The 17,287-nt window shown below is 43.7% G+C and overlaps 1 protein-coding gene across 5 annotated transcripts in view; it reads left to right on the top strand.

Moving 5' to 3' along the window:
• Positions 1-17,287, top strand: part of macrod2 (mono-ADP ribosylhydrolase 2) — a 586,396-nt gene that overhangs the window by 532,563 nt on the left and 36,546 nt on the right. For all 5 annotated transcript variants that reach the window (XM_065959722.1, XM_065959721.1, XM_065959723.1 and 2 more), the window contains exons 9-11: positions 1,670-1,748; positions 13,254-13,292; positions 15,585-15,638. In XM_065959722.1, coding sequence (XP_065815794.1) covers positions 1,670-1,748; positions 13,254-13,292; positions 15,585-15,638 — 172 coding nt within the window. The remainder of the gene's footprint in view (positions 1-1,669; positions 1,749-13,253; positions 13,293-15,584; positions 15,639-17,287) is intronic.

The raw sequence follows: 17,287 nt of genomic DNA, 5'->3' as shown, positions 1-17,287 counted from the left end.
GAAGGGCGCCTCTTTGAATCAGATCCTTGTGTGGTGCTGGGTCAGGAAGGGGGGCTGGTGAGCTGGCGAGCTTTCCTTTATTCTCTCATAACTTCACTTTTCCTGCATGAAGGAGGACGGAGGGCAGATAGCCACCATTATAGCTGTTGTGTTTAAATTGCCATTATTCAGTCGAGCGATTATCTGCTGCTGAGGTGTGTAATGCATCTCTGTGTCTGTGACTGACGCCTGCACATCTGAGACTCCACCAGAGGACGGAGGAGAGGGAGAGAGAGGTGACCTCGTCCTCTGCAGACTTTCTGCAGCCTTGTGTAAGACACATTATCATACAGGAAGTGCAGACAGACGGTGTTACATCTCTGTTTAAAAACCGACACTAGGCCCATAGTTTGCAGGGTTGGAACGTTATCAGCAGTTGGTGCTTTTTATTCATGCTAAATTTAGCGTGCATCAGTCAGTGAAATATTTGAGCTTTGGATCTTTTACACCAGCTGAACAGTTTTTTTTTAAATATTTGAGCAGTTATAAGTTCAGAGCTAAAGTATCTTTGACTCCGCTGCAGCAGGGGGCGATATGCCCTAATTCAGCTAGTTACTACCGGACATTTTTCCTGTTGACCTATTACAGTACCACGCACACAGAGGCGCTGCTCGTCAACAGGAAAGGGAGGCAGCTGCGTGGGGCCCCAGACCAGCAGGGGGCGCCTCTGAGAGCTCACAAACCGAAGATTTCTAAACCGAAGCAGTGGCCCAAAATGTGCAAATTTTGCAACAACAGTCGTAAATCTCCCTAAGGGGGGCCCCATCTCACTGTCATTGTCCACTTAAGCATCCCAAACATTATTGCTGTGGAAAAGGTTAAAGGGAAAGATAAAGAGGAACTTTCCTTCTATAGGAGAGAGAAAAAAGGAAGAGGAAGAAGAGTGGCAGAAATGATGGTGATGAATGCTGGTTGGAGGGCCCCCCAGTTGGTTTTTGCCCAGGGCCCCAACAGACTCTAGAATCGTCACTGACGATACAAACCATACAATCGAGAAACGAGTAGTTTACTGCTCTTTATCCATCAGTTACAATTTCTGCAAGAAGTGGAGGTGAGGCGTTGTGAGCACGCAGCAGGAAATATTCAGGAAAGTCCACTGAGAGCGAACGAGCAGGAGTGATGACGTCTTTATTCTGGGAATTCTGCAAAACCAGCAGGATCTTCTTCACCCTAAAGATGTGGCCTTGTACTCTTTTCTGCGTGCCAATTTTTTTTGTTAATACCTTGAATACGTCTAATTACATGAAGCGTTGAAACAAAGGCAATAACTCTCATCATAGTGTCGCGCTCTGCTTCGTCCACCATCTTGGATGTGTTGCAGCATCATTAATTTATTTGACATTTCTCTTGTACTTCCCTAATTTGGGTGAAGTGTTCTCCATCCCTCACCCTCGACGGTGCAATTTCACGTCGTTGCACTTTGTCGGGTACTTTGGGGTATTGCTCAGCTCGAAACCAATTCAGCCACTCGCTAATGCTTCCTCTGATGTAATGTGCTGTAACATATTCCCTGAAAGATGTCTCCGGGTGTCTGGTTACGCTGGTCTTGATTGTGAGGGTTCACTAATGGAGTTCCTGAATGGCCGTGATTCGGTCCTGTTCACTGACATCTCTTTCCTTTCGTCCACAGATCACTCGGGTCATTTTCTGTGTCTTCCTCGAGACTGACTTTGCCATCTACAAGAAGAAAATTCCTGAAATCTTTCAAGGTAAGTGTGCTTTCTTCCAATATAGTATATAAAAAATACCATCCAGCACAGTGACTTGCTTGCACTCAACTCAAATAGGGTATGTGTCATGATACTGGGTCAACAATATGATCTCGGTTTTATCACAGTTTTCTTTTCTTTTCTTTTATTGTGAAAATCTTCAGAGAGAGAGGACTTTAAAGAGAACTGGGCAGTAAATCACACAGCCCGGATTAAACAAACTGGCAAAAACATTACAAACACAAAAAACAATAAAAACACCCCCCAAAAAACAAAAACAAAAAGAGACAGATAGAGCTTTCACACTCGCAGAAAACTCCTGAAAAAATCCTGACCCAATTTTTCACTCGGACATTGTTGTAACATGTGTATGATAAATAACGAGGTTATTAGTTTTCGTTTGAGAATGGGTTTTCCTATTTTCTGGTGTGCACTTGAACGTCACTCGTTTTACCCTTGATTGCAGCACGTTGCTGTCTTGTTCACATTCTGTAAACAAACTCTTACCATTCAATATAAAAAGTGAATATGTGGACATAAAGTCCTCCTTAGGAGTTATCACAGACTTCACTCCTCCAGCCTCCTCGTATTTACTCTGCAGAAAGTCAGAGTGAGCTGATGTGAGAACACAGCAGGATCTTTAGTTCACATTGACATTTTGTTCAGCTACACGTAGCATTGATACAAACACACATATTCTCATCATAAGGTTTAGGGTTTAAGGGTGGCTAGTTGGACTGAGAGAGATATGAACAGGTATATGTGTGTGTGTGTAGGTGTGTGTCTTTGTTAGCACAACAGTACAACACATGTACAAAAACTAATTTATGTCATTTAATGAAAATATATGATTCTTTCAAAATAAATTTAATTTTTTCTTATTTTTACCCCTCTCTTCTTCAGCTACTGTTTTCTACATAAGAGAAGCCAAAGCAGATACCGCCCCCTGCTGGTTAAAAAAAAGAGTATTACCAATTTTTTTTTTTGTCACAGATTTAAATTGTTCTTTGTTCTAATTTTGTATTGTGAGGTTTCATCTTATAGCGCAAGCCAACATTAAGCGACTGACGTTTTCTAACATGCTCTGAGGCGTTTCTGAATCTTTATTCGATCGGCAGCTTCCCTTCCTTTTGAATCACAGGAAACATCTGCAGCTACAGATACGTCGTCCCATGGAAGCTGGATTTTTAGGAGCTGTCAAGCGTCGGTGACACCTTCAAATGTTAAACGAATTCACTGCAGCCGCTCGGCCACCGTTTGGGAATATGAACAGTGAGCGTGTGTGCAGACGGTTTGGTGAAACAAGTGTCAGGTCGCCTCGGTGGGATTGGAATAGTTTAGACTTCTCGTCAGTGAAGCAGCGAGGTTGATCATTTACATAGCAGTTGATATTCTGATGAGATTTTAATGTCAGATTTGATTGACTGTGATAACGGCGCTCAGTAGAAAACGTCCCTCGAAAGAAGTGAAAAATTCAGGGATGCATAACAACCACGGTCTGTCCTTGGTTACGGCTCCTCCATCCTGTGTGTGAGATAAACAAACATCCATTATCGTCTGCTCCCGCTCTCCTTTCTGTCCCTCTTTCAATTCCCTCCTCTCTTTCATGCCATCATCTTTTTTTTTTCGGGGGGCCGGGCGCAGTCACCAGCTCCTGATGGGGGCTCCACAGAGGATTGAGTTTAATAGCCGGGGAGCCAGAAAGAGGCTGGCTGGCTCCAGCAGCCTAGCATTACCTCCCTCTTTACCTCACTCCCCCCCCCCCAGCGGAATAGCGGCTCTCAGGCCTCCACCTCGCCATTCTCCAAGACGGGGAGTGTTTTGTTCCCCTCTGAGCTCCCGTCATCCCCCCCAACCCCCCCCCCCCCCCCCCCTCTTCCCTGAAAGATTACATTCTGGGGAGAGACCTTAATTATATTGCCTGCCCCCCGTGCTCCCAGCACCCGTCTCATCATATTAGTGCTCTGAGATGAGAATGTGGAGCTGTTGTTCTCCAGTTATCACTCTCACCATTTACAAGTGCTGTCAGCGGATAAACGCCCCGAGTCTGTCCATGACCGAGAGCCGAGAGGAAACAAAACAACAGACCCAGAGAGCGCCGAGGAGGGGAGTCAGAAACTTTGGAAACTCATCAGAAGAGAACTCTTGTTTCCAAATCAAGCAATCTCAGAACCAGTGATGGGCTGACGGCTGAAAAATGAGTAACCAGTTACTCGTATTGTTCACATTATTTACCGCTGCTGTGAGAGGAAACAACTCTCACATTCAGATAAGATTCTACAATTCACTTATCAGACTCTTTTATCCAAAACGACGTACATCAGAGAGTAAGAACAACACAAGAGAGGATCTAGAAAAAAGGGAACAATGTCAGTAAGAGCAAACGATCAGCTTTGAGTCTGATTGGACACACAGGTGCTGACAGGAAGTGACCAGAGGCAAAGCACAACATTGAGGGCAGTTCTTGAGAGCTCTAATCAGTATAGAAACCATCTTATAAGTCGTCGTTATCAAACAAAAACCATCGTCGTTACCATCATCATCATCAATAATATGGAGACCATCATCATTAAGTTAGTAGGTATTCATAACCCTGTAATCATTTTGTACATACAGTATTTTGCTGTATTAGTTCTCTGAAGACTCAACAGTTGACATGAAGCATGGCGTCAACAACATACCTGTCTGTTAGTCTATAGTCTGTCTTAGAGATCAGGGAGCAGGCGGTGTTTTAAATCAAGCCGGTTGTTTGTATGTAGCGTCTCCTCTTTGGTTGGCCGAGCTAACGGGAGCTGAACCTTTGTGAGAGATTGCAGTGACGAGTTTTTCTTCCTGCACATAGACGCCGATTCAAATACATAAACTGAAAATTCTGCAAAACATGTCAAACTGCATTGTCTTTGATCGGAGCCACTTTTATGACTGTTCTATATTAATAGGCAAGAGACGATACAAAAATCTGTTATCGCCGATGCTGCACCACCTTAGGCTCATTGTCGGGATTGTTGCAGCTTTAAACGTACAGTATGTAAAATCCGCCACCAGGGGGCTCTCATCAAAACAATAATAAAAGATGACGTTGAGGCTCGCGGGGAATCATGGGAGTTCTCTCTGCTACTACTTGTTATTTGAAGGTAAACATTGCCATATAATTCTACATACTACACCTTTAAGATTATCATATGTTACTCAAAACTATCGTACAGAGGAGAAAAACCTGAGAAAGTTCTTAAAAACCAAACTGAAACCATGCAACGCTCGTCCCTGAACACAACATTCATTTAAATAAATAAACAACCAAAGGAAATGCTGATGCAAACCTCCCCTCCTGCCACGCCCCCCTGCAGGACAAACCATCGGTCCTGGGGGGACAGGGCCTTCTCCATTGCTGCTCCCACCCTCTGGAACTCACTCCCAGTTGTTATTCCTTGTTAAGCGTCTTGAGTATTTAGAAAAGTCTAATTTATTATTATTATTATTTTTTTTTTATTAAATGCTCCGCTGTTAAGCTAAGCTAGCAGCATCTTAAATTGTGGTGCCGTGCGTTTTCCTACCATCTGTGTGGCATAACGAGTCGGTTGGTGAGCAGGGCATCAAGTGATGATCTGATTGGCAGGTAGAGGCGAGCGGCAGGCGTGTCAGTCAGGTGCTGATGTCATGGCCACCTCAGTCAGGTTAGAGGTGATTGGTTGCTCTCAAATCCCAAACAACGTTTATAAATTGAGGGGATATTGAAAACACAAAATGATGGTAATTATTGATCGTACAGAGAGCAGGATTATGGTTCAGCTCATTATGGAACATCTGGCAACACGGGTCCGGATTGAGGCAGATGTGTTTTCATTTTTTTATCACCCACCTGCTCCGATCTTTAAACTCCAGTTCACGTTCAAAGCTTTCACCTTGCTCTCTATGAAAACAGAAACTCTGTTCAGATTTCCCACAAGGAAGAACTCCAAGGTAAAAATAATTACTGCTGCAAGAATCTCAAGTTAAGGAAGTAGATTCAAATGTTTTATCCATGCAGGCGTCAGCAGCCTGTAGGTGTGTGTGTTTAACAGGAGATGATGAAGTGTTGCTTTAAAGAAAGAAGGCGCTGATTGGTATGATTGCACCATGTAGGGAACGCGTAACCCTGTAGTGTAAAAAAGACTTTCATTTAGCCCCGAGCAGGATGACAGTAGTGAATCAGAGGCTGTGAATTAGCTCTGCAGGTGTGTGCTCCAGCGCTTTCAGAACATCCCATCATCCTCTCTGCTAGAGACGTGACAGCCAGGTAGATTTTGTGTCATCACCCAAATGCATCACAGAGGAGCCCGCTCGCTTTCTTTTCCTCCTCACTGATTCTCACTCACACCTCCTCCTGTTTCCCATGCCACTCGCCCATTACCTCATCCCCGCCGCTCGCTTTCATTCTTCCTCATTACATGGAGGAGGAGCTTCTTCTCCACCTCCTCGTCGATCGGTGGAGCTTGTTGTGGATAGCGGCCTTGATCTTCCCTCTGTTGTGTGTGAAACGGAGGATCCTCCCCGTCGGCATCACTTTCAAGCATATCTCCGGCTGAGAAAAGGCACAATAGATTTTTTTTATTGAAGTCCTACTATTCTCATTTTTCATCGTATTGCTGCTCCCCTCATACTCAAGCAATCTGTCAAGTGACAATGACTGCAGCAGGAACGTGTAAACAGGACATTTGCATACAGGAAATTGCTTTATTACAATGTGCATTCTCCACAAGCTGTCACTAGGAGGAGAGCCAAAATATGGTTACATCTCTGCAGGAGGAGGAAATCTGAAAAATAGCCTGTCTGGACAGGAATACTCGACAGATCAGCACTGACACACAAACACATGCATATAAAACAGGACGATGCACCCGTTTCCAGTATGGAGCAGAAGAACATCGACAGCCCAGTGAAACATCAGAACAAACGACTGGTGGTTTTCTTTGCAGAGGATTTTTGCACTGATGTTGAAACAGACGCACCGGAGGAGCTGCTGTTTGAAGAGTAACGACGACGCTCTCACAAACAGACAAACGTCTTTTTTGGTGCAGCGGCCGCTCGAGGAGCTTTTTAGTTGTTTAGAGGCGTACGTTTTGTAAGGAGGCCGCTCTTGAATAGACGAATACTAAAATATGCAAATAGACAAACAAGCTCCTTTAAACGACATCAAGAAACACATCTCCTTATGTAGATCATTCATTGTTCACCTCAACGTCTGAGATCACAGCCACTGACAAAATGACCTCTTTATTTCTTTAAAAGAAATGATGAACAGGGGCGCTGTGGTTCAGTCGCACTCCATGTATGGAGGCTATAGTCCTCCAAGTGGGTAGCCCAGGGTTCAAGCCCGACCTGCAGCTTCTCTCCTGCATGTCGTTCCTATTCTCTCCCTGAGTTTCTAGTCTGTCCACTGTCCTCTCTACATAAAGAGCCCAAAAATACATCTTTATATAAAGTCATGAGTGACTCAGCTCTCTAAGGTCAGAGATGGTAAAAGTTGTGATGCACCAAAAAAATCAGAGCTGATAAAATGTTTAGAGGTTTGGCAGAAAGACTTAAGGATATTGGAGTGATATGGAGCTTGTGGTGACGGTAAGATGTTTTGGCCGTTTTGTGGAAGTCATATCAGCCAGATTAGTCCGTTTTGCTTTTTGAGTGGACGGTCTCTAGAACTGTTAAAGGCAACAGGTGAGACGGAAGGACCAGATATGCACTTCCAGGTCACTTCAGGCATTCGGTACATTCCATTTTCTGTCAAGATTCTGATGTTTGTAAATTAGTTTGGGGACTGGTAAAAGTGTTCTGACGTTTGTAAATTTGTCTCAGAGCTTGTAAGAGTGCTTCACATCTTGTAAATTTGTTTTGTACTTCCCAGGGTCAGCCCTATGTTCCCACATTTCTAAGATTTTTCTAGAAAGTGACTCCAAACTATCCCAGGAGCACCCCTTCTCTATGCCAACCCGGCTCTCCAGAGTTATTGATGCATTGCAAACTATGGTTTGCGTCCAGTTGCTGCGCTTCATTCGACTGATCTGAAGCTAGTCAATGCGAGGCCTCTGTGCTACTTAGTTTAGTTTGTTTATTTAAAGGGACAATGTGCACTTACATTAAATGTTTGCAATAAACAAAGAGATGGGCGCACCAGATTTAGCTGAAAGCTACATTCCATCTGTAGTCCATCGCTACTGGATAATAGGTTGAGTGTAATTGGCTACCAAATTGGGAGAAAGGGGGAAAAAATCTGATACAAATTTATGAAAAAAGGAAATGTGGGAACATAGGCACGCTCCCACTCTGTCTAAGGTGCTTTAGCAGTCTCAATATCTGCAAAAAAGAACCATCAGTGTTTGCACAAACCTAAACCAGGCGACCAGAAAGTCACATTTCTGTAATGTATAGTAAGTATAACCATCAATTGATTAACGTATAATCAATGCCATTAATCATAGGACATGATTCCATTAAGTATTCTGATTGGCTCATAGATCGTGATTGACCGCACGCTTGCCCTGCCACATATTATTTGCGAGCGTGGAAGCAGTCAGCCGGCTGCGGTTGAAGGGAGTAAAAAAGCATGTTGGGATTGATTCTGTGTAGACTCCACCACTAATATGATCCGGACGGCTGCCCACAAGCCGGGGCTCCGTCTCTTCTCCTCCTCAATCAGCTGCAGTGCTGACAACATTAACACAGCCCACAGATCTGTGCAGGGCGCCGCGTCCTCTCCGACCGCTTCACTTTCACTTTCACATTTATTTACATGGCTCCTTAAACTCTCCACACACACACCGGCCCCCAAAGATCCTCCACAGAAGCATCTCCTCCTGATCCCCCGCTGCTTTGGAAGAAGCACAGCGATGGTATGCACACGCTGCTATCACACAAACACACACATGTCATTTGTGGAAACAGCCGCAGGAATCCTGTGAGGGGTGAAAATGAAGTCAGTGTGGCATTCCCACCGGGGGGGCAGGGAAATGAGGAGAGCACGGTGTGTTAGCGATGTGACGGTCAGATGGCTCACAGACTCTCCGTCAGCTTTAGTCGAGGATCCGGTTTAGCTCATCACGTGTGATTTTTCACATGTTCGGGTTTAAAACGCAGACATGTAGGAGGTACACAAACGCTGCTCCTGACTTCCTGCTTATCAACATGTACAGTATTGGCTGGACATGGTTTAGGTGAAGAACTTTAATACATTTCAGTGTATGCCTTATAATCCAACATGGAGCTCCGCCCTGAAATCATCCCTCAACCCCCAACGCCAAGCTAGCTTAGTTTAGCATCAAGATTTACAATTTCCTCATAATTCCTGCGTCCTGTGTTCTGTCAGCGCCTCCGCATGAGGCAGCCATGAGAAGATGTACACACAGGTTCACAAGATCACAGGAGAATTATAACATCACAGGAAAACTACAAGATCAGAAGAGAACTACAAGATCACAAGAGAACTACAAGATCACAAGAGGACTACAAGATCACAGGAGAAATACAAGATCACAGGAGGACTACAAGATCACAGGAGGACTACAAGATCAGAAGAGAACTACAAGATCACAGGAGGACTACAAGATCACAAGAGAACTACAAGATCACAAGAGAACTACAAGATCACAGGAGGACTACAAGATCACAGGAGGACTACAAGATCAGAAGAGAACTACAAGATCACAGGAGAAATACAAGATCACAGGAGGACTACAAGATCACAGGAGGACTACAAGATCACAGGAGAACTACAAGATCAGAAGAGAACTACAAGATCACAGGAGAACTACAAGATCAGAAGAGAACTACAAGATCACAAGAGAACTACAAGATCACAGGAGGACTACAAGATCAGAAGAGAACTACAAGATCACAGGAGGACTACAAGATCACAAGAGAACTACAAGATCACAAGAGAACTACAAGATCACAGGAGGACTACAAGATCACAGGAGGACTACAAGATCACAAGAGAACTACAAGATCACAAGAGAACTACAAGATCAGAGGAGAACTACAAGATCAGAAGAGAACTACAAGATCACAGGAGAAATACAAGATCAGAAGAGAACTACAAGATCACAGGAGAAATACAAGATCACAGGAGAACTACAAGATCAGAAGAGAACTACAAGATCACAGGAGAAATACAAGATCACAGGAGAAATACAAGATCACAGGAGAAATACAAGATCACAGGAGGACTACAAGATCACAGAAGAACTACAAGATCACAGAAGAACTACAAGATCACAGGAGAACTACAAGATCACAGGAGAACTACAAGATCAAAGGAGAATTACAAGATCACAGGAGGACTACAAGATCAGAAGAGAACTACAAGATCACAGGAGAACTACAAGATCAGATCACAGGAGAACTACAAGATCACAAGAGAACTACAAGATCACAAGAGAACTACAAGATCACTGGAGAACTACAAGATCACAAGAGAACTACAAGATCACAGGAAAACTACAAGATCACAGGAGAACTACAAGATCACGTGGGAATAAAGATAAAACCATGCAAACAACATGTTGCTTTGTCTTTCTGAGGATGATTTGTTGTTCATTCTGTTTTGACGTCATGTTGATAAAGTGATGGAAAATACGATCAGGAGTCTGTATATTGTCTTTTATTTTGAAATTGGCCAGACGCTCTGTGCATTTCCTTGTCTGACTTCCTGTCTGGGTCGTTCTATTCTGTCCAGCTTGGCTCGTGCTTGCATCATGTTCCATTGAAAAATGGACTGGAGCAGAGCTCTGCAGACGGACTGCAGAGCGTGCTGTGGAAACATGACTACGGACCGCAGCGTGCACGGACTCTGTGGAAATTGGCAGTAAAAGCTCCTCTTGAAATCTCACACATGAACATCATACAATTTATATCTTGTTTGTTAAAGCGAAAAGTAGAACGTTAAGTGATAAAACACATCGATGAGTCGTCCAGGATTAACTGAAAACATCATGTAGAGGAATGTTTCTTTCAAGAGTTTAATGTAAGGATCAATATGTGGAATGAATTAATCCAAATGATCAACATCTGGTTTGTATCCCTTCAGAGAATCAGCCCTTAAAAGAGAGTCAGAAACGAGTAAAGTGTCTGCTGTCAAAACGCCCCCTGCATGACCGCATGGCTGGGCTGTAATAATAATCTCAGAGCAGGTTAGAGAAGCTAAGACAACCTATGTTTCCATCCTCGCACTATTGTTATTCTGTATCCGAGGGCCTTCCTTTGTTTCCCCCAAGCAGGGTGAGATTAATGCTCTGCTCCCTTAGATTCAGTGTTGTACAAAAGAAAAGTCTGTCGCTGCCTCCACAGGGAGCGATGATGGTTACACTTCCACAGAACAGATGACAACAGCCTTTCATCAAAGCTAACACTAGCTTTTCCTTGTTAACTGCGGCGCAATCATTCCTCACTCTCATGCACGGCCTTACACACTTATTCATCTCACACACGTTTCATTCATGTGAACTCTGCGCATTACAACACAATAATAGACGGACTTTATGTATGTATATAGAGAGAGAGAGAGTCAAAGCAGCTGCATGCACGAGTGTGTTTGTGTGTGATCCGAGATCAGGCATCAACAGTTCCTCTCTCTCTCCATCTCTCACTCTGCAGCTCCGCCGTCTCATCCCCCCCCCCGCGCAGCTCGACTCATCCACCCAGAAACACCTCCACTTCACTCAGTCTGTCTCGCACAAAAGAAGTACAGAGACATGAGGAAATCAAAGGGATTTTTTTTGTAAGGCGCTGTTGTCCAGCCCAGCCTGCAGTCCGTGTAATTTGAGGAAATGGGAGGTTTTTTTTGTGTCATTTATGCTGAGCCATACCAGTGTGGATTTAATTGAAAACGAATGTCTGGTGAATTTGAGCGCACATATAGGCAGTAATTTGGGGGGAAATAACTCCCAAAGATCCAAGGCCGTCTGGTGAGGAGCTGCAGCGAGGCTGTGAAGGTTGTTGTTAAGATTTTTTGGAGCTTGGTAAACGCTGAAAAAACAAGGAGGAGGATAAGCCGGCTTTTGACATGCAAAAGAGAGAGGTTTTCTTTTCTCTCCCAAAAGAATCATATTTCACTTTCAAAGAAGCTGAAGCAGAAACCCTGACTACAGATTTGTTTTTGAACACCTCCTTCTAAACCTTGAGTTTGGCTTTTTTTTAGGCTGTTGCTATCATGTCTTTTTTTTTTTAATAGAAGTGACAAACGGCAACCTCTGGTGTTAAAAAATGAAGCCAATGCTTAAGTGCAAAAACCTGCAGTTCCACCAGTGTCCACGTGAGGCCGGCTCCAAAAGACCCAGAAGTTCTCTTACACACTCATATTAAAATGTCCATTTTTACAGCAGAGATGTTTATGTTTACATCCTGGTTCAAAATAAGATTTTGGTCTGATTGGGTAATGTCTTTTGCATCAACCGCAATATGAGCAATCTTTTTCCTTACCTGTTTTGTTTATATAAAGGATACAAGTTATGCATAATAAGGGGCGTGATCAATCTGACTGCAAGCCTCCCTCGATTTAACGGTTTGTCAGGAGGCTTCAGACCAGCACTATACTCTTTGCCTGTCGTTAGGTTAACCATAAGTTTGATATAGTCAGCATTTCCAATTTGGCATCATCACTCAGAAACAGGATATGAATTGTTTCCTCCCTTTCCCGGTTGACTGTGTTGGCAACTTATCCGTCATAGATATCATTATTAATTTAACTTTTAATGTCGACCACAATTTACCTAAAACTGACCTAAAAAGCCTCTGCATGTTTCTAATAAGCTCCACGAGCAGAAACGTGCTCAAACTAGGATCAATATTGGAGATGCTTTTGAAAAATGGAGAGAGGTTAGAACACAGAAAGGTTTACAGACCCATGCAGAGCTGGATAAACACTGAAGCTTCAGAGTCCACCACATGGTGACCTGAGTGAGCATCCACTCTAGAGAGGGGGGGGGAGACAGCTCTCTACAATGTTTAGAATTTAGACTGCAGTACCCATTTTAAACACTAGGGGTCAAAGTTACATATTACTCCTTTAAGATTTTATTAGTGTAATTTATCTGCCTTTTGTAAACTCACAATACAGATTCAGTTAGTCATTGTTTTTGGTAAAGCATCATTTAGATTTTAGTTTCAGTTCACAAAATTGCTTTTTACATTACTCTTTGTTATTTTGTTAGTTTTTTTCTTATGATAACACCTTAGTTCCTAACAATCTGTAATTTTCACATTAAGTAAAAACGCCCCCTGCTGGCCATTCAAATAAAGCAGCTTTAAGGCTGATATAAAGGCTTTTGCTACCCTTTTTAAACCAGAGGCTACTTCCACGACTCGATGATTTACGATGCAATTCTGAGAACACAATGTTGTTGGCTGTTTTAGCATCATGTCGTTAACTATGTTTCGCTCCCACAGAATAATCCAGAAGCCCCGGCGTGATGACTTGCAGTATTGTGCATTATGAAGTAGCATAGTTTGACTGGCTGTCTTTCTCTCCCCCTGCAGACAATGACATGGAGGTTACAGAGGAGCAGCTGCAGGGAGGTGAGTGACAGACTATTTCATGGCTGCCTTTCCTTCTTAACACCTCCATTAGAGCACACACACACACACACACACACACAGCGTCATCCGCTGACAGTGATTTGCAGGCTTTTTTATGCGGCGGATGAAATTGAATGTTTATTCATCTGGTGACAAGTTGAATGGTGGCTCTGACACGCGGTGGTTAAAAATACTTCACATCAGGTACATTACTTTACAAGAGCTTATATCCACGGCTAATTCCCAACTCCATTCTCTTCATCCGGTTTACACGCACAATGCCTTTAAGACCACCCTAAAGCGGGTGACAAAAAGAAACAGCCGAGCAACATCCCTCGGCAGCACGCGCCAGGTGATAGCACACAAACACAGACTGTCAGCGCATAATGCTTTTATCACAGCAGCATCTTGGCACGCGGCCTGAAACTCCCAGATACTGCTTATCAGGATCAACTATTGACATTTGTCTGTGCGCTGATGTCCTGAATAAGCAATGGCACGAGCGGCGGCCTCTCAGAATTGTGTGTGTTGTTTGAATAGCGGGGACAGAGTTTAGCAGCGGTTCATTCTGGGCTGAGGTCGAAGTCTCCGGTTTGGTTCCTCGCTGAATGAGATGACCTGGAAGTGTGTGAGCGTCGGCCATGATAAGAGCTGTTCAGATAATAAGGAAAGGAGCTTCACTGCCTCCTTAAGTATCTCCTCTAGCCTCTAGGAAGTCAACCGCAGAACCCGTTTTTAAACACTAGGTGTCATTACATATTGCTCCTTTAAAGTCTTTATATGTGATTTTTCACACAATATAATATAAATCAAGTATCTCCTCTGAAAATAACTCTGTGAGTCATGACTGTCTACAATGGGTGTAACACCCGAGTCCCACTGTCTGTGATGTTTTCAGAGTTTTCAGAGTCCTATCTTCACTTTGTTTACATCGCCAGGACGGCCGGCTGACTCCTCCCCTCGAGTATAAAAGTTGTTTAATTGAGGGACTAGAGAAAAGAAGAATAACATACTGTACTCACTGCTTAACTGTGTTTCTAGATCACGCTCATTTCAGGTAAATTTACATGCAGTGTGAAGATACCAGCATAATAAAGATCGCTAGCATTAGCATGCTAACACAACAATGCAGCACGAGTTGTTTTGGTTCATGCTGGTGCTCAAGGGCGACATCTGCTGGATCAAAAAATCACATATAAAGCCTTTAAGTTTCCCATGGAGGTCAAGGCGAGGTGAACAGGAGAAGACTTATGTGGTAACTTTTTTGACTCACTGGACAGACAAAATGTGAAATATAAATCCTCTAGAAATGTTCTCCAAGGAACAGCAGGTCTTAAAAAAAGCACCTGTTGGCGAGTTTTCTGCGGCACAGATCGGGGGGGTTTTTCTACTGTCCCATGAAGACGTCATGCAATCGAACACGTGCAACCACCTAAGCAGAAATCAATGTTAGTTTAAGCGTCTTGTCTTGGAAGTGTTCTCTGCAGATGTTGAACCTCAGGGTGCTATCAAAATGTTTTTCCTCCCTAAAGTCACCCCCATGATTTGCCATTTACACGCATCTGTGTTTTCAATGAGAGTCCACGGCGGGGGACGGGGGAGGGGGACATAAAAGGGCGGTTTTATAAGTGCACTGTAAAATGTGATATTCCTGAATGTGCACGTAATGTTTGAATCATAAAGACGTGGAGGGAGGATCTGTGTGTGAGCTGCATACTGTATAATAACAGAACCAGAGCAGGTCGAGCCAAAACGGAAATAACCCCTGATAATTCCTAGCTCTGTTGTATCATCATGCCAGCCCTGTCCTGGTCCAGTTTGGCCTTGTTTGATGGGCTTCAGCAACCAGAGCCAAGAACCGGCCTTTCATTCTGCTCCATCAGCTTTGAGTTTGAATCAGCGCAGCTTGGAGCCCATTCAAAGGTCCGAATGTGTCTGCTATTCTCTCATGGAATTGCCGCTTTTGTCCCTGCGCTGAGCTCTGGAGTTGGTCTCAAAGCCTCGCATTCTTCCCCTGCGCTCCCACATGAGTCGTTTTTTTTTTTTTTTTTTTGTCATGCAGGTATGAAACAAAAACAGCACTGAGTTCTCCCGGAGGCCGAGCGAGAAATAATCACCGCTCCGATGAGTTTGGGCTCGCCAAAAAACGTCATCATTACTCTCGCCATCATCTCATATAACTGTTCAATTTGACAAGATGTAACGCCCCGAGTGTCCTGATGCTGTTTGGGGGGATAACGAGGTGCCCCGCCCACGTCTATAAATCATAGTTTATTTCTTGTTTCATTACAGATAACAATCCTCCGTCTGCAAAATCCAAGGAGGACAGCGAGGAGAGCGGCAGAGGTAAGGCCTGTTTGGGAGTGTTTGCATCGTAGACTAAAAGAATCAACACCTCACCTTAAAGGAAGCCAAAGTAGTTAGAGCTCCCCCTGCTGACTGGCTGCAGTATAGGTCACACTGACTGTATATTAAAATGGACAGCGCGTCTCTGTCTTCTTCCATGACATGAGTTGAAGCCAAAATACCCAGAGGAAAGCCGGCTGGTGGAATCCGCTAATATATCTTGACAGTAACATCAAAAACCCTTCAGGTGGGGGCGCAGATGACTGGAGGTGAGGTCGCGCCCCATGTCAGTGGCTTAAAACCTCCAAGCTGGTGACCAAGTCTGACCTGTGGCTACCTTTCTGCATGTCATTCCCCCCTCTCTTTCTCTCGCCACAGTTTCCTACTCCATCGACTGTCCCATCAAATAAAGGTTTATAAAAGCCCCAAATAAATCTTTAAAAAAATTCCCTCAGGTGAGCAGAGTCCAGAGCAGAACAGGTTTTTGTGTCTTTTTAGAGCAGACACTCAAGTTGATGGAAAGTTTTTTGACTGTATTGTTAGTTTTTTGTTACATTTTTTCTCGCCTTTCTGATTATCAAGTTGAGAACGTTGCGAGGAGCCACATTTTTCAACTGACAAATATCCTACTAAATGAGTGTAGCGTTGAACTGTAGCGACCGTGGGTGGATTTAACCACCACAGCACCAGTGGGTGGGGTTTCCAGGGCGTCTTAAGGCTGTGCCCGACAGAGAGGGAGCTACGTGAGTCTTAATCAGTAACACTTTAAATTAAGGTCACAATATTCACCATTAACTAGTTGCTTATTAGCATGCTAATTAGTAGCATATAGCTGCTAATAAGTCATTATTAAGCACTTATTAGTACATTATTATGACCATAGAGCAGCTAACGGGCCTTTTACTAAGTGTTTACCCTCCCAAGAATCTGTTCTGCTCTGGACTGAACCCACCTGAGGGATTTTGCCTTTTTTATCAGAAAATGAAGTATTTTGTGTTTTTGTTAGCGAAGGGGGCTTAATGCGGCTCTTCCAGCTGATGCTTACAGTATCCTGCAGACTCTGGTTCCTAATGTGCAACATGCCGGTGCCCCGTCGGTGGATATTTTAGGGTCATAAGTTCAACTGGGAAGATATCAGCCCTGGTTACAGACATCGGGTTCATGCTGTATTATTTTACCAATGATCTGATATCTGCAGCCGACGTGTGTCTGTTGGGTCATTACTATTTAATGCTGTAATCGTGCGCACCAATCTCCTGATTCAGAGAAGAAGAGGAAGTCACCTGTTTGACAAACATGAGAGAAAATGTTGTAAAAGAAGTCATGAAAAACCAACATCGGGTAAATTGTTTTTTTCAAACATTAGTATCGGTGATTAAGCCACTCGATGGGTCTCTGATGTTTCTGCAGCGAGAGGTGGTTGAGCCGCGTTGTCCTCACAGTCGGCGTATGATTTGCATGCATGTGTGTTTGTTTTGTACCTAATTCGATTAATATTGACTGCATGTTTGGTTCCAGCAGAGGAAACAGTGTCCGTCGATGTGTGTTAGCATAAGAATCTGTGTTGTGTGTACAAAGTAATGGAGTGTGTACTTGGTCAGTAATCTCCTGCTCTCTCTCGTTGCCAAGCTTCCTCTTTGGGGAAATGA

This window comes from Labrus bergylta, chromosome 10, assembly GCF_963930695.1.
Source record: "Labrus bergylta chromosome 10, fLabBer1.1, whole genome shotgun sequence".
Taxonomy (NCBI): Eukaryota; Metazoa; Chordata; class Actinopteri; order Labriformes; family Labridae; genus Labrus; species Labrus bergylta.
Note: the sequence above shows the minus strand (reverse complement) of the source record. Positions and strands in the feature narration are given on the sequence as shown.